Source organism: Trichoderma atroviride, chromosome 2, assembly GCF_020647795.1.
Source record: "Trichoderma atroviride chromosome 2, complete sequence".
NCBI lineage: Eukaryota > Fungi > Ascomycota > Sordariomycetes > Hypocreales > Hypocreaceae > Trichoderma > Trichoderma atroviride.
In genome coordinates, this window is record NC_089401.1 from 2,420,437 (window position 1) to 2,443,991 (window position 23,555).

Consider the following 23,555-nt stretch of genomic DNA (forward strand, 5'->3'; position numbering starts at 1 on the left):
GAAAGGGGTGGTCACTGTTAATTGCGACAACCAACACCGAGGCTTAGTCATCCAAGCTACCCCCCAATCCCAGCCTAGCAAGGCTCCCACTTGACGCGTGCATGCTGTAGCGATATAGCATCAGAGCTGACGACAGGGCATAGCTTGCCATCATCAACCACCTCTACTGCCGCCGAAGCTGTCAACCGCCACCAAGCAAACGCCGCAGACATGGCCGCAATGTTCAGCCAGAACCCGCTCATGAACGGGCCCAACTATTCTTTCTCAGACGCTCCCAAGACCCGGGGCGAGCCTCGAGAGCATGCCTTCAACCCGTAGGTGCCCCAGCTCTGAAGATTCATCAACCGCAGCTTATTAACTGTTTGCAATAGCTACACCGACAATGGCGGCTCTACTCTGGCCATCTCGGGCGCCGATTTCACCATCATGGCCGGTGACACTCGCCACACCAGCGGCTACAGCATCAACTCCCGGATGTCCCCGAAAGTCTTCAAGATCGGAGGCACCACTGCCAGCCAGGACGACGCTACCATAGTTTTATCTGTCTGCGGATTTGCCGCCGATGGCGAGGCTCTGCGCGATCGTCTGGATACCATCTGCAAGATCTACCGCTACCGACACGGCAAGCCAATGTCCCTCAACGCATGTGCCAAGCGCCTCTCCACCATTCTCTACCAGAAGCGATTCTTCCCATACTACACGCACGCCATGCTTGGTGGCCTTGACGAGGAGGGCACGGGTGCTGTGTACTCCTACGACCCGGTTGGAAGCTACGAGAGGGAGCAATGCCGAGCTGGAGGAGCTGCGGGCAGCTTGATTATGCCCTTCCTGGACAACCAGGTCAACTTCAAGAACCAGTACATTCCCGGCAGCGGAGAGGGCCACGACCTGAAGGAGAGGGAGCGTCGTCCATTGTCGCGGCCGCAGGTCGAGACTATTGTTAAAGATGCTTTTGATGGTGCTGTGGAGCGTCACATCGAGGTCGGTGACACTCTGCAGATGTTGATCATCACAAAGGACGGTATCGAAGAGGCGTTTTTGCCTCTAAAGAAGGACTAGACTTGTGACTTTTTGTTGTTTATTGAAATGCATAACGATGAAATAATACTTAGCCGTTCAGAATGAACGCCCGAAGAAGGCTTGATTTTGGACGCACCTCCGGACTCTTCTCCCGCGTGATCATAAATTCTCTTATCAATCTCCGCTTCAGAACATATTGACATGCAGCCCGCGATGACACCACCCACGCAGCTAGATCCAAAGCCGAAGGCGGTGTACAGAGCAAAAAAAATCGTTTGTAGGATTTCGGCAGTACTACTACCGACCTACCAATGTGTAGTCTATTCCGTACACACGTACTTTGTAACAAATTGCAAATTGCCTCCACACCCACCACCAAATTCTGCACTGGTTGCGAGCTCTGAGTGGCGGCGAATTGCTCGCAGCTCCACCGGGACAAGTCTGATCAGCAAGAGGAGGCGGAGACAAAGGGCAGCGTTTTACTGGTAGGCAGCTCGAACGGTTTATTTCATCTCGGTCTGAAAAAAAAAAAAGCTCCTGAGAACTCTGGTTGGACGACGAACCCTGCCGGCAGAGCCAATCCCCATGGAGCTCTGCCGCAGCTGAGCTGATTTCAGCGTCCCTCAACCGGCGTCTACTCGCTAGCCACACCCAAAAGGGACTGATGGGATTTACAAATTCAATTGTCGGGCAGATGGGCTTGATTACAGATGGAAGAGTCTTTTTGTAATGACCAGAAGGAATCAAAATGGCGCCTTTATGGCCTGTTGTGTCTTAAAATCCGTAGGAAAAGAATATACACTTTATTGAATTATAGGGGAACGTAGCAAGTATTCGATACAACGTAGTGGCCAGTCATTCAAGATAATGAAGTGCTTGTTGGTTATCTACGATACTTGGAAAGATACCGACTGTCTTGAGTTTTGACGTGGCATTACCTGTAGATCTATAGCGCTTAGAAGGCCGTTCAGTCCGAGATTGGTAGATCAATAGACCTTCCATGTTCATAGTCGGATATCAAAAGGCTTCCTTTTCTGGGCAGTCGTCATTGTCGTCATTGTGGTGCCTGTTCTGCAGTAGATGCAATTGGTGCGGCTGCGTACTATCCGATATTGATTGAATTCCAAAGTACCTAGTGGTGGTGGTGATGTGTACATGTACCTATTCCGGTAACATCGGGACTAATGACTGGACACACACACAACATCTCGCTCCTCGTAGCCAACAGCCTAAGAGAAGCATACTTGCAGACAGAGTTACTGTCCTACATTCACCCTTTGTTGTTCACGATGCTGGAAGTGTAGTATCGGCACTCTATTGCCTAATCTCGAAGCGCAGTATAATGGTGTGGAGGCAATCTTACTATTATGCGAATGGGGATAAAGGTGTTGCTTGGTCCCCCGCGCGCATATGACGACTTCCCTGCTACGTACTCCTCATCAGTATCATCACTCAGATTCAAACAAGTTAGCATCGTGGTAAAACATAAACACATATAGCGCACGCCAGTGGAGCTCCGCATGATTGCCCGCAGCAGCTTTCAGGGGTTCGAAGCGTTTCGCCGTGCTAAAACAGACTCGCCGCAATTCGTAACGACTGCCAATAGGGGACAGCATCATGTCTAAAGTCCGTTTCGCTGCCTGGCTCTCTTGCATTAGGGCCTGCTGGCCAAGCGCAAGGATCCAAACCTTACAGCGCATACGTGGCAAGCAGTACAGGTTGGCCCTCGTCCACGTGGTGAGGCCTCTCTCGTTTTACGAGTGCCCGTCGTATAACGGCCGATCAATGCCCCGCGCGCACGGCGGCCGATCCAATTCCATATGATTCTGAGTGCTGGTAGGACGGATTGTTAAAATCATGAGGGCAGGGGTGCCCTCCTCTTTGAATGCAAACGGTACCATTGACCCTCTTTTGGTGCAAGGCACTCAAGAGACCGATGCTCCCCCAAAGTACTAGAGGTATTCACCCTCGTATTCTGTATGTATCTTGTTATAGAATTGCGGCTTATGCGTCAAGCTGTCTCGGTGAAATAGCCGCATAATGCTTGTCCAATAAGGGAGAGTCGTGTGAGTCGTCCGAACTAATCCATCACTTGGATTGGCACTGGGGTCCTGGAAGTAGGGATGAACAGTCGGGAAAGCAGCGACGAATGATTTTGCCGTCTTTGGCTTTGATCGGGGCGGATGTACACTGAGAGTCCCGACAAGCTGAGGTGGCAATGCGGCCATCGTGGCGAGAGAGACGGTTATCGCTTCTCACGTCTCCTTCTGGCGATCCATATGGTGCGCTCATTCGGGACGTTCCTGGAAAATCGTCGCTTGGCCGTTGATGATTTGGCAGGACGATCCACCGTTCATGCTGTGCTGCCAATAGCATATCTCGGGCCGCGTGTTTGCCTGTTGATCGGAGCCGCGACGGGGCGTGAACTGCAGACGCTTTCGCCACCGAGACGACGAACTGGGATGCGAGCTGGAGGGCGGTGACATGGGCCGAGGCTGAAGTCGACAGACGTCGTCGGGCACGGGGTCAATGACGGATCTGCATGTAATCGATAGACGCAAAACAGACAGTATGAAGGAATTATGAACAGAATGAGGAGTTAGCACCGCTTCAATGGCCCAGTTCGCGGTGACAGACGCCTACATGTACGTTCGAGCACGCTGTCCCACTCCGGCCGAGACGTAGTGTCTTGGAGACCCCAGCGATGCGGAGTAATAGAGATGTGCCTTGGAATCGGACTTGGATCTCGCAAATGGCGTCATTTGGAGCGCTTCAGCCCTCTGCAGCACGATCCTGATCTCGCGGCATTGACGCAGATTGTGTACAGTTGGATGAAGACGCAGGGAGCAGAGGCGGCGAGAGATGCAGAAACAACAACGCTGCGTCTGCACCCGGCTACGTCACAGCGCGAAGAATGCGGGGAATCATGTGTAAATGCAATGGGCAATCTGTTCATCAGCATCTGATATGTATCGCAAAAACCCTTGATCGCAAGCAGGTTTGCCATGGCCATGTCGTCATGACAAGGAGCCCGAGCCCAACGTCGACGCGCCGTTATGCCCAAGCCAGGCAAGATCGGCACCCGTGCAGCTCGAAGCCCTGAACAGGCGTCGACGATGGCCGTTGGCACGTCTCCAGCCTCAGCCCAGCCACTCGCAATTCGTTGCGTCTCCAGCTGGACATGCAACTCTGGAGCTGCCTGCTGTAACCTACTGTACTTGTACATGACATGACATGCTGAGATGCCGCCGCAACTCATCCGCTAATGCAGACGGGCTGGCAATTTGGCACATGTGCTGCGTAACTTTGCACCCAATGCCCTCCCTGCCTATGGCAGTCCGCGCCATGCAACATGGCATACGATTGTGGCATCTGTAGCCCTTTTTTGCTTTCTTCTCTGCGATAACTGCCGAGCACCTTCTCCCCGGAGCATACGGTCCGGATTTCGTCCATAGAATTCGAAGAATGGATATTGTTTATTGCCTAGTTCGTAACAAGATGAGGGTGAAATACCGTTTAGGGAGCTAGCGTTTGCGAGCCATTGCGCAGGTACGCCGCGGTGCTCGAGCAAGCAGGTACCGTCTCGTACTAACGCGGCGTGCGAATTACCGCGCGATGGCGCTGCCCCAAGTACCAGCTCTATCCGCACGTTCCTGATTATGGACGTGTAAGTGCATGTGTGGCTGTACCGCCTACGTCGATGGGCGTGGGTGCATGTGCGTGTGGCGCTCGCGGGCTCGAGTCGACACGAGGGGTCAAGGTTTGGCCAGAACCTGCTTTCTGGCCTCAGTCCACTTTTGTGCCTCTGACTTCATCGTTCCCACCAGGGTCCAAGTCAAGGGTCCAGGCCAGGGTGGTGGCGGTGTTCGCGGGGAAGCGCCTCATGGGAACCTTCTGGATGGCCGGGCTGGCCTCGGAGTCGCAGCCGATGAGCATGTCCTCGATTCGAGGCCTAGGCGACGGAGATCATGGCATGATTGGAGCAGCGAGATAGGGCTGCCTGCAATGGATCGGCCTGCAGTGGTTTTTGGACCGACTACGCGTTACGAAGGACAAGGCCGTGGGCGGGCATCGTGAGACAGACCCAATTGCCCGTATATGGGGAATTGGGCGGAATCCGATGGCTGCATTATCGGGAAAGTGGCATTCCCCATGCCGGCCTGCCATCAATTGAAGCATAGGCCATGGGCAAATGCCATGGTGTGTGTGCGACAGTAGTCGATTAAAGCATTTTTAGGTCGCGGGATGGGCTTCGAACCCTTGCGTTGAGGAGGCTTGGCTACTAAGGATGTGGTGGGTGGGCCGGCATGGCAGAGATGGGAAGTGATCGACACGATGCCATGGGCCGTCGCTCAACGACGTGATATCTGGCAGCTGCACACATGCCTTGACCGAGTCTCGATATCCCAAGCTCCGTCGCCAGCTGTGCGCTTCTGGGCAGCAGAGCTTCCGGCGCCGATCATGCTGGGCTCGAGCTAGGAACTCGGTGCCCTCCCGGTGGACTTGGCGGATGCACGACGCCGCCGCTACGAGTGTCGAAGCAACATTGACGGGCTTTGATTAGAGCCCAGCGGGCGGTCCGCAGCTCGGCCTCGCGCTTGCATACATGTACATGCATCTGTCTGTGGCCCGTGATCAGTGAGGCAGATGGTCCCTGTGTGCGGCGTTGCATTCTGCAGTCGTGAAATCTCTGTATCTGGGCCCTCGACTAATAAGCGACCGACGTGCGAGACTCCGTCCAGGAGGCATGGCCTTGCCGATCAGAGCCACAATCACCTTATGGGCACAGCTGGAAATCCGAGCAGTGGATGCCGCCAAGGCCGTCGTTTCAAGCCGTGGACGCCGTGTCCATCTCGCTGGGTTCTGTGGCTTGACGGCTGGTATAAGCCATGGCCTAAGTGGCGCGCCATCTGGAAAAGCAAATCGAAGCAAACCGAAACAAAGAACAAAGAGGCCACATGGAGCCTCGGGTCCCACGCATCAGCCTCTGCTTGTGACAAGTCCACGATTTTGGAAATTAGGCTCGCGGAAGCCATCTCTTAGTCTCGGTGAAGCCGCGGCCGCAAGCCAGGCGCCCGCGTGAAGCTGCCTCCCCCCATGGGTGGCTTTTGCTTGATTCTGCTGGCTTCGAGAGACAAAATGCTCAGCACGTAGCTGTTCGTTGCGGGTGGTGTGAAGATGCTGACGACGGCTGAACCGGTGGCATTGCGTTGGCAGGTCCCATTGTGGATTGGGAGCAAGCTGCGGCCCAGTGTTGTCGGTGATGAGGCTGGCCGAGCTGTGATGCTTTTCGTCCTGAGCTGTTACTATGGCTAGCAGCGGATCGTGGCATTTTCGGCGTGGTGGCGAACCGGCAACAGCCACATACGAGTTCCCGGATTCCGGTTTTGTTTAAACTCGTGTGACTGATGCAACTTGGCTCCGCGATGGCTGCCCATCCACCCGCCACATTTGCAGATGTTAGTTCCAGGGCTCAGCTAGCAGCTGACTTGTCAACTCGCATGCCACTCTGATTCGTCCCTTTTTTTCCCTGGCTGCTGCCCTATAATTCTTTTGGTTATCCTTTGTGGCGACTTGTCTTGCTTGTGGTAGTACTATTTTTTGCTCCCCTGCTTGTCTCTTTCGGAGGGGGGGGGGGGGGGGGGGGGCTCCATCATCCCTGGCCAGCCCCCAAACCCTTGTCCACACGCCCCCAGGGCGCCCTCCATAATAGTCCCATCACAGCTATGACATTTCACCTGCTGCCCTGCTTGGGAACACGGTGGACTACATCAGTTATCAGTTGTCAAGACAGTATAGCTCGAGGAGCAGCAAAAAGCTTAGTACCCAGTCTTTTGCCAAGTATACACCCGTGATGGCGCTCGTCAAGCCCGGCGCCACCTCACCTCTCCTCTGAGACTCCACCCCCATCACAAGGAAATTCATGCACAACAAGCCACCTGGGGCTGCTCATCCGTGGCCCTGTTGATGGAACCGCAAAGATTTGCACCTGTAATGTTGGCAGCCATGCGGCCTTGGCTATGTTTAGTACAAGTATGACCAGGGGCTAAGCAAGTCTCCGCTTCTACTCTCGTTCCGGCCCAGAACAAAAGGGTAGGGATTTCCAAGCCGGTACCTTGGGTGCGTCTGAAAGCCCAGAAATATCCTGCTCTTGGTTCGTGCTCAGCTTGTACTTGCTGCTCGGCCACACTGTGCCCGGACCCTGAGATACTGACAAGCTAACCATAGCGGCATTGCCCTTTTAGCTGTAAAGCTTCATTCAGGTTTTGGGCATTTGGATCAGACAAACAAGTATTTTCCGATCCAGCCACAGTGTAATCATTAAACGTCCTTGCCCGGAGAGACATTTCCTCCAGGTACTCTTTGGACTAGTTTGATCTTCCTCGAGGAGATAAATGGGGTAGGACAGCTGTAGCTCCCGAGACCCAAAACGCGATTTCTCCTTCCTCGATTCGCCAGTCCCAGGCATAATCGGGAGCAGCGTCATCGACTATTCGATTCAGCTCTGCAGCGATTGTCCAAGATCTTTGCCATCTTTGGCAACTTGCAGAATTTACCCAAGAGCCACCACACGCCCCCTTCTCTCAAAAGAAAGTCGACGGTGAACTTGCAAGCAAGGCTGCAGATCTAGAACGGCCTCGCCTGCTTACCTACTTACCGAGTGGCCCATAGTTTCCTCTCTACTCAAGCTTTGACACTTGTGAGTATGGCACCTATTGGATCGTGGAGTTTCGGCCGTGGCTTACCGACAAGGTTAACACGATTGATTAACTTGTTTACTGATTTATTATGAAACGTTTTTTTGGCAGGTGTGGGAAACAAAGGGCGTGAAACCAGTAGCTCAGCCATCTTTTTTTTTCCAACTTAATAATTATTACCTCCTACTACCTGCCCTGGGTAGCTGAGCCGCCTGAGAAAATCTTTTGTACCAGGTATGTCGATACGACCCAATCCTCTGCCTCGGTCTGATGTGGCTAGTGGCCGTTGATATCCTTTGGGTCTCGGCCGTCATAGACTCTCTCTTCTTCTCATCAAGCCTGTTCATCCTTTGGAAAGAACCTGTTATACAGGCGTTCCAGAAGGCTCGCTCCCCCCCCGTCTAGTGTGTAGGAGAACTGCTGCCAGTCATCACCAGATTTCCACCAGAGAAGTGGGCTCTCTGGCGAGGAACTGCCGGCCTTGTAGCTCTCCCGGCCTTGGGGCCTGTCCAGCTTGTGCATTGCCTCGCCAAAAAACTCCTCTCCCCCCCCCCATAGGGTATTATCACCCCTGCTACGGGCACACTTCTCTATTCCAGCAGCATAGCGCGCCATTATCCGAACACTGTTTTCCCCAGAAAGGGATTGGCTGTTCCTTGTCGCTCCGCTCTGGAGGCAAATAGTAGTGTCTGCTGCACCCCTGAGGGCAAGTACCTTTTTGGCTCACGTCACCTGAATGGTTACCAAGTCCTATTATCATCAAACGGAATACTCTCACTCTGCTATTCGACGAAAATTTGGCATTGCCACCGTCTCGAGGCTCAGAGTAGAGTAAAGTTATAGCAACGTTCCCTAGTGGACGCGTTGCTTCGTGGGCATTTTTGATTTGTGGCAAGCGCCAGGGCGTATCATCCCCAGAGTATGCAAGGATACACTTCGCTGGACGTGGGCGACTCTCAGGCTTTATCAACACTTGCAATCTAACTAGATAATCAGAGGCCAATATCCATTATTCAGCTTTCTCTCTTTTACTTACTACACGATCTTTTCCTTCCAAAAGCCCCCTTGTAGTCGGCTACACATAAGATTCAGTCTGCTCCGGCGGATCAAGGATCTAGCGCATCGACCAGTTTTTATCTATTTCCGCCCTTTTCAATGGGCGACCGGCCTGCCCCTCCCGATTCTGGGACGGAGAGTGTTGGCCTGATCATGCCTGAACCAACTACCAAAGATTCTGTAGTGTCTCAAAAGCAAGATCACGATCAGACGACCTCGGGGCACGATAATCACCACCAAGTTGTTCCAAGTATCCTCGCAACTTCACAGCAAACGCCATCTGTTCAGCCAGCATTGGCTCCCGCTTCCAACTTTGTCAATCGCCATGGCCCCTACAACATGACGACCATGGCCAACGCCCTGCCTCTGGACAACAACTATCATCGCGGTCCGTTCCAGAGAGGGGTTCAACAGAGATATCACAACGGACCGCCACCGCCACCGCCCATGGGCCCTCCCATGCCACAGATGCCTCAGTATACTGGTCCTTCGCCGATGAACATGGTTCCCCAGGGCTACTATGTTCCTCAGACCCATCAGATGGCGCCATATTATGGCGGTAACCACTTGCCCATCAACCAGATCAACACGACGATGCTGCAGAGCCAAAACATGGCATACTACCCGAACCCGATGGACATGGGGCGCGCTCATACGCAGTATTACTACCCCCAGGCGGCTCAGTATCCTGTCCAGAACCCGAATATCCAACACGCTGTCGCTCAAAACCAGCCTCCTCGCGCGGGAATCCTTCAGCCCGCAGCGACAGAGGCCCTGGCTCGTAGTCAGCCCCTGGGTGGGCTGCAAGTACCATTTGTTACCCGGAAACCTATCCATGGTGATTCTTTCTACAACCCTTTTCGAATGCTCCCATAATAACCAAAATCTTGACAATTACCTTAGATGAACAAAGAGGTTCCGCTCGAGGTTCTTCACGCAAACCACGACAAACTGGTATGTTTCCTGTACCCCCTTGCCTGTTCCATCATCTCTTTCCTGTATGTTTTTTCCTTTGGAAAAATTTTGTCGTTAACCGCGCTATTGCTCCAGGTAACGCCGTTTGGATCGGAAATCTTCCACCTCAAACCGATTTGATGAGTCTCGTACACCACGTTTCGAAGGAGACAGGAGGACTCGAATCTCTGTTTTTGATTGCCAAAAGCAACTGCGCCTTTGCTAATTTCAAAGATGAGGATTCCTGTATCACTGCTCAACTCAAACTGCATGAATCGAGATTCCAGTCGGTTCGACTCGTCAGTAGACTACGAAAGAACGAAGTAGACGGACCAATCCCAAGTACGACCAACGCTTCTAAACCGATCAGCCAAGCAAGGAGTAAATCCTCGGCAAAACTTGATAACTCGAGCCCACCCAGTGCTCTTGGTAGTGGAGAGTACCCGACAGTTGTTTCGTCAGGGGGCCCGGCAACGAAACATGATAGGTTCTTTATATTAAAAAGTTTAACAGTTGATGACCTTGAACTTAGTTTTCGAACGGGAATTTGGGCAACACAATCTCATAACGAAGAAACGCTGACAAATGCGTTCAAGGTAAGCAAAGCAAACACGTTCAATAATCTGAAGAGGAATTTTGTTTCGTTGGCTAACAGCATCACAGCAATGTAATAATGTGTATCTGATCTTTTCAGCTAATAAATCTGGAGAGTACTTTGGGTATGCACGGATGGCTTCCGAGTTTAGCCCATCTCTAGACTCGACAAAGAAAACTACGCCCGTACCTCGAACGACGACCGAAGTAGATTTACCGAAAACAATCATCACGGAGGCGACTGAATACGTTCCCAAAGGCAGCATCATCGATGATCCAACGAGAGGGACCGTATTCTGGGAAAAATATCAAGAAGAGACTGAAAAGGGTGTCGATGCGGAAAACAATGGCCTGGATGGCAACGATGTTATTTCGAACGAAGAGGAGGACGAAAAGTCATGGGGAAAGCCATTCAGAGTCGAGTGGTTGTCTACATCTCGTCTCCCCTTTCATCGGATTCGTGGGTTACGAAACCCTTGGAATTCGAATCGAGAGGTCAAGATTGCCCGAGATGGAACCGAGATCGAGCCTTCTATCGGCCAGAGACTTATTGGCCTTTTCAACACTGCACAAGGTGCTGGGTCATCGGCAGCCGCAAGGCAATCTATTGGCGCGGGGACCAGGTATCAACAAATAGGGCCTTACAACCAATAGGCCCGGCTTTGTCAACTACATCACATTTGTTGGTCATCTGTTACGACAATCTTCTTCTTTTGATCCTTTTCAGCGACTTTGTGTCTCCCAGGGAGATCCCATGGGAGCCATACTTTGTTCTGTAGATACATATATAAGATTCCTGGACTGGTGATTATATGATCATGGAGGCGATGCTACAAACATCACGGTACAAAATTGGACGGGTAGCTATGATCACATATAGGTGTTTCTCGCACTGCAGTATAGTTGGTTCGACGCTGCGCTTCTAATGGCATTCTATTTTTTTTTATATCTGATGGGCGGTGAATTATACATTTTTGATAACGAGATTGACCAAACTAGTACGAGCGCGAGAGTCGGCAACAAGCCTGCAGATGCCTCGGATAGAAACACCGGGTCTCGCTCATCACTACGAGGGTGCCAACGATGATCGCTGCCACTTACGGGGGATGATGTTTGATTTACAGACTCCAATGTCAGTTGAATATTTCCATCAAAGCTAAAAATCGAGTGGATATTTGTAAGGGTAGAGCGGGCATGATAACTTTAGCACATGTGGCTGTTTTGCGGGAAATAATTTGCTAACTGCAAGCAAAGTGCAGTAGTTGTAGGCGATACACAATCTCGTACGATTCAATGGCTAGAGGTCCGTTGACGACAAAACAAATTACGACAGAGGCTGCATACGAAAAGAGCTTAATCAGCTGACGAATTACTATAAATAGCAAACTCTACAAATCAAGATATGTTATTGGCAACATCTTATAGAAAAGAGCAACAATGAATTCATTTCTTGCCACTTCAGTGCCTAACCTGTAAAGAGCTGTTATTCGATGTGGCTGGTTTCGGTTTGTGGCGTTTGCGCCACTTACGGCCTGCTCAGCAACTTGACCTAAGCTTCACAATTGAGCCACAGTGAGGCTTGAAGAAGTTCGTCATAGATTGGATTACAGTAGCAAGCAATTAGGACTGTGTAATTGGGCTTCATGTGACAGTTGCAATTGTTGACACATTTCCAAACCAAATCATGCTGAAGATTGTGCCTTTTCTTGCTGCCAACGGAAGTTGCGTGATGTGCAGCTCTCAGAGTGATTACGTAGGCTGCTTGGTGGAATCTTCTAGTGCCTGCCAGAAGAACCTCGCAGCCGCCACCAATAGCCTGAAACAGTGACAGGTGCAGCTTGTTCAGCAGCATTAACAAGCAAACGCATTGCGCAACAGAAACAAATGGTAGATGCCAGTAGATTCGCGTGTTCACTTGGAAATAGCTTTCGTCAGCTGCCTGCCTGACCATGTAGTCAATTGAAGGGATGCTATTCACTATAAAGTGCGCTGTGAAGTCATGCAGAAGTGAATTTTGTTTGTCCTCATCAGAACATCACTCAGATACTCAGCAAACGCAAACACTCAAACAACTACCAAACAAAGCAGAGCTCTCCAACAAATCTCCACGCTATCTAGCAATCTCAGTTCATCAACCTGACTATTCTTCAAATTCAACAACAAACCAATTAAACACAATGGCCTTCTTCCCTCGCGCTTTCTGCCAGCCCTCTGAGGCCTCTCTCACTCCTCTCTTCCGCCTCCTCGATGACTTCGACAGCTACAACAGACAGACTGGCAGAAGCAGCAATGTGCGCCGAACTGCTCCCCAGTGGCAGCCCAAGTTTGACATCCGCGAGACTACACACGCCTACGAGCTCTATGGCGAGCTCCCTGGCATAAGCAAGGAGAATGTGTTGATCGAGTTCGCTGATCCTCAGACCCTGGTTGTCCGCGGCAAGACTGAGCGATCATACGCTGCCAGCACATCTCCATCAGCTTCTGTTGTAAACACTCCATCCACCGAGACTGCCACTGAGAAGGAGGAACCTGTGCGCCGAAACTCCAACAGCTCTCACCAGGCCACCGTCGAAGATGAGGACGAGGCCAGCGAGCGCGAATCGGGCTTTGAAGTCGTCACCTCTGAGGAAGAGAAGAAGATTGAGGAGAAGAAGACGACTCCACAGAAGCCCGTCGACAAGGCTAGATACTGGCTCACTGAGCGCAGCATTGGAGAGTTCTCTCGCAGCTTCCACTTCCCGACATTTGTCGATCACGAGGCTGTGAGTGCCGGTTTCCAGGACGGCATTCTGAACATTAGTGTTCCCAAGGCGAAGAAGCTTGAGACTCGCCGCATCACTGTTTTCTAAACCAACAACTTTACAAACAAGGAAAGATAACTATCATCATCCCATAGCTGATAATGTCTGCCTCTCTGCGATTGCATTAGATGGAGTTGGAAAGGGTAATTGGGATTAACGGATCACTTTTTTATTTTTTTTTCGTTTTCGTCTGGACTTTCATTTGGAACTGGCTTGGCCTTTTTTTTGGTAGCATATTAGAGCAATACATGCAAATGCGAATAATACACTCTTGTTTTCATGAATACGAAACTCTGTTTTCGCTGTATTACCAATGTGAAATGTGTGATAGATGCCTGTTTCTATGGTGAACGATCCCAGCTTCAATTAGAAATCAAGTAGAGCATCACGTGATCTGGCGTCAAATTATCCTTTGCTAACCTGACTCGACGCGTTGGGTCGCGCCTTGTTCGTCAACATACCAAGCTCGTATCGCCCCGATTCTGCCTAATTTTGGCCACTGAGTCGTTGAAATTCTTCGTGCAGAGTGCATTTTCTTCGTTTTCTTCTTTACATATACAGATTTTTTCGTTTGCGGTGACCTAAAATGGCTGATGAATATGATGGGAGCCAGATGGGCGACGAGAGTGCCACTGGCCCTGGTGCGCCCACACCACTCTCAGCTTTGGAGGTATGTTGGCGATGCTCTTGGTTGAATATTTTTTGCTGATGGATTGATGCTTAGGGAGTAGCTGGAATAACCAAGCGTGAAATCCAAAGCATTGTTGAAGGTGGTTTCAACACCGTCGAGTCTGTGGCTTATACCCCGCGCAGGGTTCTTGAGCAGATCAAGGGCATCTCAGAGCAGAAGGCGACCAAAATTCTTGCTGAAGGTGTGTGAAGTTACCAAAATCTTTGAAGCTGAGACCCTGACCTTTTTTTTCAAGCGTCAAAACTTGTACCTATGGGTTTTACGACGGCCACTGAAATGCACCAGCGGCGCAGTGAACTTATTTCTATCACGACTGGATCTAAGAACTTGGATACGCTTCTGGCTGGAGGCATCGAGACTGGATCCGTTACTGAGTTATTTGGAGAATTCAGAACAGGAAAGAGTCAAATTTGTCACACTCTAGCTGTGACGTGTCAGCTGCCTTTCGACATGGGTGGTGGTGAAGGCAAATGTCTGTATATTGATACAGAGGGCACTTTCCGACCCGTTCGATTATTGGCGGTTGCCAATCGATTTGGCCTTTCTGGAGAAGAAGTGTTGGACAATGTTGCATATGCGAGAGCATACAACTCAGATCACCAGCTTCAGCTTCTGAACCAGGCTGCGGCAATGATGTGCGAGACAAGATTCTCTCTTCTCATTGTCGACAGCGCCACATCACTCTATCGTACAGACTTTACTGGCCGAGGCGAGCTCTCAAATCGTCAGACACATTTGGCCAGATTCATGAGAACGTTGCAACGGCTTGCGGACGAGTTCGGCATTGCAGTAGTCATCACAAACCAGGTGGTCGCGCAAGTCGATGGTGGACCCAGCGCCATGTTCAACCCCGATCCGAAGAAGCCTATTGGCGGCAATATCATTGCCCATGCCAGTACGACGCGGATCAGCTTGAAGAAGGGCCGCGCTGAGACTCGAATTGCCAAGATCTACGACAGCCCTTGCTTGCCAGAGAGCGATACGCTGTTCGCTATTGCTGAGGATGGCATCACTGATCCTGCACCAAAGGACACGGACAAGGACAAGGATTAATAGTTGGTAAAAAGAAACAAAAATATTGCATTGAAAGAGGCATGAAAAATATTCGGAGTCATATGGGGGAGGTGTTTCGATTTTTGGCGTTTTATGGTTGCTTGTTTATCTCTTCATGTCTACTTTGCGGAGAGGAGCCAATGGATGAATAGATGCATGAATCATGGGTGCATGGATATACATGATGGATTGAAGCATTAATACTTGAATCTAGACTTAATAAATCTTGTTAAATGTAGATTTTTACATCATATAATTGATTGCTTGAAGAGACAAATGATGCTGTAATTGACTGAATTCGTAGCAAGCAATTGCCCACCAAGCTCGTTTCCAAATCGGGCTAGCGCAGCGCGACGCTCAAGGCGAAACAGAAATTCTGCCCTGCAACGCGACCGACCTTGAGCATCACTAAAACGACCGACTTTGCGCCAACTTCTTCGCCGCCACCGTTTCAATTCCCAAAGAGCAAGACGTATGCGCTTCGGGGAGGCGCGATGGATTCGGGTGAGATTCAGTATCTCTTCAAAGAGACCCGCTTGAACCTCGAACCTCCCTCCCAATCGTCCTTTGTCACCATTCGAGTGCCGTCTGGGTCTGGCAGCCGAGGCCGCTCCAAGCCGTCCCACGATGTCGAGGACGAGACGACGTTTCGATTGAAGAACTTGGCGACTGCGGCTTCAATATACCGACGGAGATGGCACGACTCGCCGCGGAGCTTCCTCTGGAGGGTGCTGGAGGACGGTACGCTGCTGAGCATTCGGGCGGTGGATGTTGGCAAAAAGGACAAGGCTGCGGATGCGTCTCTGATTATCAACTTTCATTTCACCGTGCCTATTCAGCAGGGATGCGTGGTGTTCTCGGACCCGGAAGAGCACGATGCACTGTGTGTACATGTGTTGGACCAGTCATGCTATCTCTACACGTTTACTCTCCGACCGGATCTATTCAAGAGGAAGGGCGCGGTGGATGCTGGGCTGCCCGAGATTTGCAAAGTGCAGGCTCCAGCGGGTCTAAGCTTCAAATACCCTCACCGGATGGTGGCTATATCGGCGAATACCCTTATTGTTACGGTCAATGATGGTGGCATGATACGCTTCGACAAGCAAAAGGGAGATGACGGTAAGTTAGAGAGCGCCTGGAAGGAAGGGCTAAAAGCTCCTTTCTCAATCTTTCTTTGCCTAGGTATCTAATCAATGTCTATCTAGCATCTGCTGCGCTATGGAAAGAAACCTTTTTCAATGTTCAAGGATGGACACAGAGTCTACGAGGTCTCCTTCCATTCCAGGGCAAGAACCTCATCAAATACGGAAACGCCAACATGGAGTATAGCGCCGCAACATCCATTGAGATTTCTGATTTCGGACTCGAGAAGTGTCTATTTGCGGTTACCGTCTGCCTTGACCACCGAATCCGTATCTGGAATGCGAATGATGGGCAGATTCTGCAGTCACTGGACATGTTGAATGTCGAGAGGCCGCCGCAGGAGATGGGCAAGTGGTCGATTGATCCAGCCCAGTCAAATCTTACCCGGATCGTTGGCCGAACCCAAGGACAGAGAATCTGTGCAACTTACTCGCCAATTGGCCCTGGAGAATTCAAGTTTTGGAAGATTGTTGCCAAAGGTAGCCACAATGTTGTTATCGAGGATCTGTTTCCGAAATGCACATTGATTCCCGCTACTCCATCCTCTTCGGACATTTGGACACTGGCGGACTTTGTGCTAGGATCAACCGAGGAAGGACAGATTAACCTATGGACTTTGTGGAAGAACAACATGACATACCGAGTGCAGCGTCTGGAGCTTGACCGAAAAAATATGGCTCAATCATGGGAGGATGGCTGGGACGGCGTATTTTCCGAACCACGAAGTCTCGCAGTACAGACGTCCGGTCCTTGCGATCCTTCCGATGTGACGGAGAAGTGGCTACAGATGATTTTGCAGCCTGGGAAATTTACCAAGACGACGTTGGAAGCGGCGCTTGCTATATATGAGCGCGGGCTTGGCTCTTCAAAAGAGAACAACAAGGGGCGCGGATTAGCCGAGTCTATTTGCTCAGTCCTTGGCTCCACTGCTTCTCTGGATCGTGGATCATCAGGAGAAATGGATTATGAGCAGTTTAGGGCATCAAGCGAGACACAATGGAGGAGATTCTACCGACTGTTGAATGAGCTTGACAAGCAGCGAGGAGAGGCCATTGGCATCACTCTTGATGCTGATGCTGACATGGTCTGGGTTGTCTGTGCAGATCTTGTCTCTGTCGTTCGAGAATGCAGCCACTTGGAACGGCTCTACCATAATCTAGCCGCACCAGATCAAGGATCGTCGCGGCAGGCAGATTTAATCGGCGCCGGACTGACTCTTGTAGAAGGTTTCCCAGACAACTTGGTGCAGCTTTGCAATGCTACATTGAGGCCTGAGTTATTTGGAGAATCTTCCAAGACGGATCTCGAACGAATACAGTACTTCTCAGACAAGGCTGGTTTCTGGCGAGGCATCACAGACGACGATGCCCAGCAAGTTGTGGACACACTAGACACCAACTTCTCAGTTGTGACAAATGAACTCTACCGAAAGGTGCTGGGTCTCATGGTTACGCCGCTAGACGACAAAGTTCGAAGCCCTAGCCATCCTCTGACAGAGTTTGGCAGAAAACTCGTCATGACAGCGGCGCAGGAGCACATGGCTTTACAGTGGAAAATATGCTTCAGTCAGCTCATCCTTCTAGTCCATATGGAGTTTGAGTTTGACAACGAAGAGGATGCTCTACACAACAGAGTAGATGTTGGTACCGTATTCCGGCAACTCATCGCAACGTTGAAGAGACTGGAGCTTCTAAAGTGGCTGTCAACGACCGAACTGGCAATCCCGCTACCAGAACACAGCCTATCCCCCGTATCAAAAAGGGGAGAAGACGTTCAGATTGTGACTGCTTTGGAAGCCAATGTTGGCCATCTGCTGGGCTTTTCGGGGCTTGCGGAAGAGCCGCTTGCCGTTAGCATCACCGACCTTGTTACCAATCTTTGCTCTCCCAATGGAGATATCGAGGTATCACCGTCACTTATCCAGTGCTCCCTTATCAAGCGTGACAGAGCAGACCTAGCACTCGAGCTTGAGCCATTCTGTGACCAAAATCCCTTTTCGATTTATATCCATGGTAGAGTCTTCTTAGCGCTCAAAGATTTCGAATCTGCTTCTCTGAATTTCAGAAAGGCGGCTATTGGAATGGGTAAGATTTGTGAATAGTAGTCTTCGAAAACGAATATGCGCTAACCCCAGTTGCAGGCAGCGAATCAGTTGAGCTCGAACGTCATAGCAGCGGCCTCCTTGACGATACAGAATGGAATCTGTTAAACAGCGGACTAGCTCAGTACTATTCACACCTTGTAGCCTTGTTCGAGAAACAGAAGGCCTACTCATACGTGGTTGAATTTGCTCGGTTATCAATTCAGTTCACCGGCAGCACAGCAGAGAATGTCAATATCAAGACAGATATGCTCAGCCGTCTTTTCAACGCCGCTCTGGCTACATCTCAGTTTGAGCTGGCTCACACCACATTGCTGTCGATGAAGGACCAGGCTTTGAGGCAGTACAACTTGCGAAAGCTCGTGGATAAGATGTGCGAGACGTACCACAACTCTGAGTTAGTGACCTTGACCTTTCCTGGAATGCAGCAAGAGGTCGATGATATTCTGTCGCTAAGATGCAAGTCTATCATGGACGTTATGCACGCATTCCCCTACCACCAGGTTCTTTACTCCTGGAGAATCAAGCACAACAATTTCCGGGGCGCCGCGTCCGTCATTCTCGACAAGATTCAGAAGCTGAGGCTGGCTGGAGAAGGAGACCAGATTTCGGGCGAAGACGTGCTTGATACTCCAGTCACAAAGCAGTACCTGCTGCTCATCAACGCGCTCAGCTGCGTGGATGCCAAGCAGGCGTGGATTTTCGACGAGGGCATTCCAACAGGAGATAAAGATGCGCCTGCGAAGCGTAAAGTCGTTTCGCTGGCCGACATTAGGAAGCAGTACCAGGATGAACTGGACCGGATTGCGGCGATTCAGAATAATCAGTTTGGATTCGAGGCGGGAGATGTAATGGATATTGCATGAGGTGTATACGGCAAATAGCACTGTTTGTTTTAGGTCAAGGAAAGAGAGGAGAAAGGAAGAGGGACTGTGATGGATGGTGAATGAATTTTGGACGAAAACAAACTGCAGCCAGGAAAAAAAATCTTTTTGTATGTAGATTTTAATGCCTGTATCCTCCCCAGGATTGAAAGGAAAGGGATGAAATGGGTTTAGATACCTTTTGGGGAAAATAAGCACGGAATAACTTTTTGGTTTTTTTTTTTCTAATATCGGAACTCGAGTCAAATTTATGTGTTTTGCCCCTTTTCTCTCTTCATCTTTTGTGTTTCGATTCATCTTTTGATCGTTGTTATATACATGTACATATATATATCATCTACGAACAGCACACTTCCGTGAAACAATAACATTACTACTTATCTTCCCGTAACGCCGCTAGTTTTAACAAACCCTTCCCCTATGCTAGAAAATGACACAAGACAAAAAAAACGAATTATAGAATTGAAGCATGTGCTGCCGCTGCGTTGTGAAAAGGCTCAAAGAGAGGAGAAGAGAGGCTCGTATATATCTGCTTTTAGGAGAGTATAAAGCAATGAGCACCTTTGTTTTCTTTTAATTTTCATCTTCATGCCTGAACCGCAGCAGGGGCAACTCTGTTTTCAGGGGCAGGGGGTAGGCTTTGGAGGGCTGCGCCTTGGACGGCGGGGGCGTCGGGGGCTTGACGGTAGAGGATGATTTCCGACTGCTTGAAATACCGTCGGGCGTCTAATGTAGGGGGGGAATCCTAGTTAGCATAGGGTTACTTGCAGAGGTGGTTGAAAACTTGCCTTCGTCAATGAGGACGAGACTGAGGTAGTATCGTGTGGAAAACTTCTTGTTCACGTCGCGAAAGGTGGGTGTCAGGTCAAAGCCTCCGAGGAACAGTCTGATGGGAATCGTTTCTCCTCTTGAGGGAGAGCCATCCATAATCTCAAACCGCACCAGGGTCTCGCTCTCATTATATTGGTTCGGAGCCGCACCGGTTGTTTCTCTCCTGATGATGGATAGTTCCATGTGCTTAATCTTGAGCCGGACCAGCAAAAAGTAAATGCGCCCAACAATGACGTCCTTGAGGTGGTACTTGCTCTTGCTGTACTCAAACTCAATGTGCAGGCAGTCCTCGATGCCAACGTCCATCTTGATGCTGCTGTTCATCTCCGGGGGGATGCGGTAGCTGTAGACCCAAATGTCCTTTTCGCGGATCACGTCGGCCATGCGGCGCGAGACGGTGACGCGGACAAAGTAGCGCAGCTTGACGTTGATGCCGTTGTACGACTCGTACTGCTTCTCGACGTTTTTGAAGTTGAAGTCGAACGTCTGCGGGTGCTGCAGCTCCCCCGGCGCGGCGAGCTCCTGGTTCAGCGAGAGGAACTCGTAGTGGTTGCCGCGGTCAAAGAACATTTCTACCAGCCCGTCAGTAACCTGTCGTTGGCGCTGCTGCAGGCCGAGGCGGATGGAGGGCAGGGTCCATTGGGGCGTCAGGAGGCTGAGGGCGCCCGAGACAAGGGAGGAGGAGGAGGATGAGGAGGAGTAGTAGTAGTAGGGAGAAGAAGGTGATGATGTAGATGAGCGGCGGCGGCGGCGGAAGATGCTGCTCTGCTGCTGGTCATAGTGGTCTAGCTGCGTACCTATCGTGCCGATGAACTGGACCTTGATGCCCGTGTGCTCGAGGCGTTTGCCGTCCTTGGGCCGCACGGTGACGGCGCCCTTGACCGACTCGCCGTCCATGTACAGGGGCGCCTTTTCGCGGCGGTTCTTGTCGAGCTTGACATCGACCATGGTGCGGTCGTCGGGCTCGTCGAGGACGATGTCGATGTCGACGGGGGTTGAGAAGAAGTACGACATGGTGGAGGGAGATGGCAGCGGCTATTCCTCTGTGTATCGGATGTATTTGTATTCGAGAGGTTCGGCGGTATTTGAAGAGTCTCTCTCCTCTCTGATTTACTTTTCCTTCTTCGTTTTCGTCTCAAGTCTTGGACTTCTATCTCTCACACCCTATCCTTGTTGTTGTCGATAGACGCCGTATATGTCTCGCAGTTCGGATCCGGGTTCGGGGGGACGGGGCAACAGAATCGCAAGTCGAAGGCCAAGTACCTCGTTTCGGCTCTTGATACGCAATTGGACTCGGGAACAGGCAAAGCCGCAAAAGAACAAAATGCGCCGCTGCGGCAAAGGTTGTCGCGTTGAGGTTACGAGGCGGCGCTGACGTACGTTTATGGCTAGTGGGGGACCATGCTGGCTGGACTCTCGCACGAGGACAGAGCTTTGGTGGAGAGCTCGCTGGGGAAGTCGTTCAGGCGGGGAGGTACAGAGTACGGCGGTGGTCATAGCGTGGTGGGAGGCCGGCGGGTAGCCTGTACCAGCAGAGCGCAGGGGGGCTTGGTCAGAGGTGAAGATGTGAATCAAGCATATTCAAGGATGAAGCACTGATTTGGTTTGTTTCTTTTTCATCTTCAAATTCAAGGCGACTTGCTCTCATTTTGGTTCTGAATGATTGATTACTTTGGGCTGGGAAGAAACTTGTTTTATCAGGTTTGCTGCCTCATTTATGCCGTCCATCTAAAGTACGTCCACCGTATGCCGTGTTATTGGCTGTGGCTGAGACCCGTCAACTTGCCAGCTGGACCGTTGATAAGTCAGCAAATTTCTCAAATTCAACATCACGTGCCGTATCACGCCTCGTCGAATCTTTCGCCAGACCCCACCTCTAGCACCCACTCCGGCTCAAGCTCGGCTGCACAAGAACTTTGCACTCACGTGGAGCGAGCCCTAGAACTTTTCCTGCCCACACGATTTCGACAAACAATTCGTGACCGCGGACGGACGACTCCAGATACCCTCAACGCCCCGACAACCCCCAAGTCACCGCAGCCATGAGGTACATTCACTCCCAGGAGATTCTGGAAATCCCAGAGGGCGGTAAGTTTTTCTTTTTTCCCCGACTTCATTTGAATTGCAGATCCGATCGATTACGCCGGAGGAATTGTGTCTTTGCTGGGCTGGGAAAAAGAAAGAGGTGGGATATCTTCACGATGTCTTGGAGATGTGCATACGGCAATGGGGAATCAAGCGGCCAGAATGGGAATGGAAGGGAAACTCGGATGAATCGATCGGAAGCGCTGCACTTGGATTCCAAGTATTATGAGGCTGACATGGAATTTTTTTCTGCGAATAGTCAAGGTCAGCATCAAGACCCGTATCGTCACTGTCGAGGGTCCCCGAGGTACGAAACACCATCCATCCGCCAATCGCTCTTCAAGACGAACTCTTGAACGGCAGATTCGACGACAACTCCATCAAGAAAGCTAGTTTCTAACATGGGAGGCTTATAGGCAAGCTCACCAAGAACCTCGGTCACTTGGCTGTCAACTTCGGTCACCCCAAGAAGAACACCATCTCCATCGAGATCCACCACGGCAACCGTAAAAATGTTGCCACCCTCCGCACCGTCCGCTCCATCATCGAGAACCTGATCACCGGTGTCACCAAGGGCTTCAAGTACAAGATGCGATACGTCTATGCCCATTTCCCCATCAACGTCAACCTGGACAAGAACAAGGAGTCTGGCCTGTTCGAGGTCGAGATCCGAAACTTCATTGGCGAGAAGATTGTCCGACGAGTTACCATGCACGAGGGTGTCGATGTCGAGATCTCCAAGGCCCAGAAGGATGAGCTCATCCTGAGCGGCAACTCACTCGAGAACGTCTCCCAGAGCGCCGCAGATATCCAGCAGATCTGCCGGGTGCGCAACAAGGATATCAGAAAGGTACGGATTTCTACTCACCACGATTCTGGTGCACTCGACAACGAGGAGCTGTTATGGTTGAATGGACAATATTCTCCATTCTCTATTCGCCCTGAATACTGCACTCTCATTTCAAATCACAATTATGAATCAATAATGCTAACTTTTACTCAACTCCAGTTCTTGGACGGTCTGTACGTCTCCGAGAAGGGCAACGTCGTGGAGGAGAACTAAGTGTACCAAACAAGGATCTTTGTTTCTTTTGCGTTTCTGGGTCTCCGGAGTGGCGAAGGTTCATCATTGCATGTCACGTAGCAACGGGGCTACTTTTTAAAACAAAAAAATTAAAAGTAAAGTGAAAGCGATGTGACCACTTCTTTTTTTGTTCAATCTCTCTTCACACTAGTGTTTCTACTATAACATGCATAATGCGCCCTATTGCCGCGCGTATGGACTGGGAATGAGATATTGTCGTGGCTGGAGCAGAGGGATACAGTCGTTGAGAAAAGTGATTTTAGCAGATGAACCATGGCACCGGTGTTTCACACTGATGAAGCCTCGAGTTAGCCCTAATGATAGAAATGAAGTCGTATATTTCTGGATCTTACTTGAATGGAGTCACGATAACTTCTGCATCTCGCTTGAAAGAAGCCACAATCAAACCCTGTATAGCTGAGTTTTCATTCCATTCCATTTCATCTTGTATCATTTCATTCCGATTCATTTTATCTATACTGATATTCCTGTGGGCTTCATACATAATCATTACATGCACATCAAAATCAAGCACGCAGCAAGTTTGAGTGTCAGAGTCA

The 23,555-nt window shown here is 50.6% G+C and overlaps 9 protein-coding genes across 9 annotated transcripts; 8 read left to right on the forward strand and 1 right to left on the reverse strand.

The window, feature by feature from the left end:
• Positions 1-6: 6 nt before the first annotated feature.
• On the forward strand, positions 7-1,153 carry TrAtP1_003588 (uncharacterized protein). Its single transcript, XM_014088022.2, has 2 exons — positions 7-314; positions 372-1,153. The coding sequence occupies exons 1-2, from the start codon at positions 211-213 to the stop codon at positions 1,057-1,059; spliced, it is 792 nt and encodes a 263-aa protein (XP_013943497.1). The 5' UTR covers positions 7-210; the 3' UTR covers positions 1,060-1,153.
• Positions 1,154-3,203: 2,050 nt separating this feature from the next.
• TrAtP1_003589 (uncharacterized protein) lies at positions 3,204-3,503 on the forward strand (the record flags this gene model as incomplete). The annotated part of the gene is made up of 1 exon (XM_066111950.1): positions 3,204-3,503. One exon carries the CDS (start codon positions 3,204-3,206, stop codon positions 3,501-3,503), a length of 300 nt encoding a protein of 99 aa, XP_065968030.1.
• Positions 3,504-5,767: 2,264 nt separating this feature from the next.
• Positions 5,768-6,103, forward strand: TrAtP1_003590 (uncharacterized protein; the record flags this gene model as incomplete). Its single annotated transcript, XM_066111951.1, has 1 exon — positions 5,768-6,103. The coding sequence occupies one exon, from the start codon at positions 5,768-5,770 to the stop codon at positions 6,101-6,103; it is 336 nt and encodes a 111-aa protein (XP_065968031.1).
• A 582-nt stretch (positions 6,104-6,685) lies between these two features.
• On the forward strand, positions 6,686-11,221 carry TrAtP1_003591 (uncharacterized protein). The gene is made up of 6 exons (XM_014088024.2): positions 6,686-7,140; positions 7,266-7,720; positions 7,830-9,612; positions 9,678-9,728; positions 9,825-10,324; positions 10,392-11,221. The coding sequence occupies exons 3-6, from the start codon at positions 8,874-8,876 to the stop codon at positions 10,974-10,976; spliced, it is 1,875 nt and encodes a 624-aa protein (XP_013943499.2). The 5' UTR covers positions 6,686-7,140; positions 7,266-7,720; positions 7,830-8,873; the 3' UTR covers positions 10,977-11,221.
• Positions 11,222-12,287: 1,066 nt separating this feature from the next.
• TrAtP1_003592 (uncharacterized protein) lies at positions 12,288-13,408 on the forward strand. The gene has a single exon (XM_014088025.2). The coding sequence runs from the start codon at positions 12,290-12,292 to the stop codon at positions 13,169-13,171; it is 882 nt and encodes a 293-aa protein (XP_013943500.2). The 5' UTR covers positions 12,288-12,289; the 3' UTR covers positions 13,172-13,408.
• On the forward strand, positions 13,409-15,106 carry TrAtP1_003593 (uncharacterized protein). The gene is made up of 3 exons (XM_066111952.1): positions 13,409-13,793; positions 13,848-13,995; positions 14,050-15,106. The coding sequence occupies exons 1-3, from the start codon at positions 13,710-13,712 to the stop codon at positions 14,865-14,867; spliced, it is 1,050 nt and encodes a 349-aa protein (XP_065968032.1). The 5' UTR covers positions 13,409-13,709; the 3' UTR covers positions 14,868-15,106.
• A 160-nt stretch (positions 15,107-15,266) lies between these two features.
• TrAtP1_003594 (uncharacterized protein) lies at positions 15,267-19,253 on the forward strand. Its single transcript, XM_014088026.2, has 3 exons — positions 15,267-15,986; positions 16,073-18,094; positions 18,151-19,253. Exons 1-3 carry the CDS (start codon positions 15,362-15,364, stop codon positions 18,975-18,977), a joined length of 3,474 nt encoding a protein of 1,157 aa, XP_013943501.2. The 5' UTR covers positions 15,267-15,361; the 3' UTR covers positions 18,978-19,253.
• Positions 19,254-21,211, reverse strand: TrAtP1_003595 (uncharacterized protein). The gene is made up of 3 exons (XM_014088027.2): positions 20,624-21,211; positions 19,784-20,398; positions 19,254-19,721 (listed from the first exon to the last, which is right to left on the reverse strand). The coding sequence occupies exons 1-3, from the start codon at positions 20,838-20,840 to the stop codon at positions 19,582-19,584; spliced, it is 972 nt and encodes a 323-aa protein (XP_013943502.1). The 5' UTR covers positions 20,841-21,211; the 3' UTR covers positions 19,254-19,581.
• Positions 21,212-21,783: 572 nt separating this feature from the next.
• Positions 21,784-23,346, forward strand: TrAtP1_003596 (60S ribosomal protein uL6). The gene is made up of 4 exons (XM_014088028.2): positions 21,784-21,914; positions 22,171-22,218; positions 22,328-22,761; positions 22,921-23,346. Exons 1-4 carry the CDS (start codon positions 21,869-21,871, stop codon positions 22,972-22,974), a joined length of 582 nt encoding a protein of 193 aa, XP_013943503.1. The 5' UTR covers positions 21,784-21,868; the 3' UTR covers positions 22,975-23,346.
• The last annotated feature ends 209 nt before the right edge of the window (positions 23,347-23,555 follow it).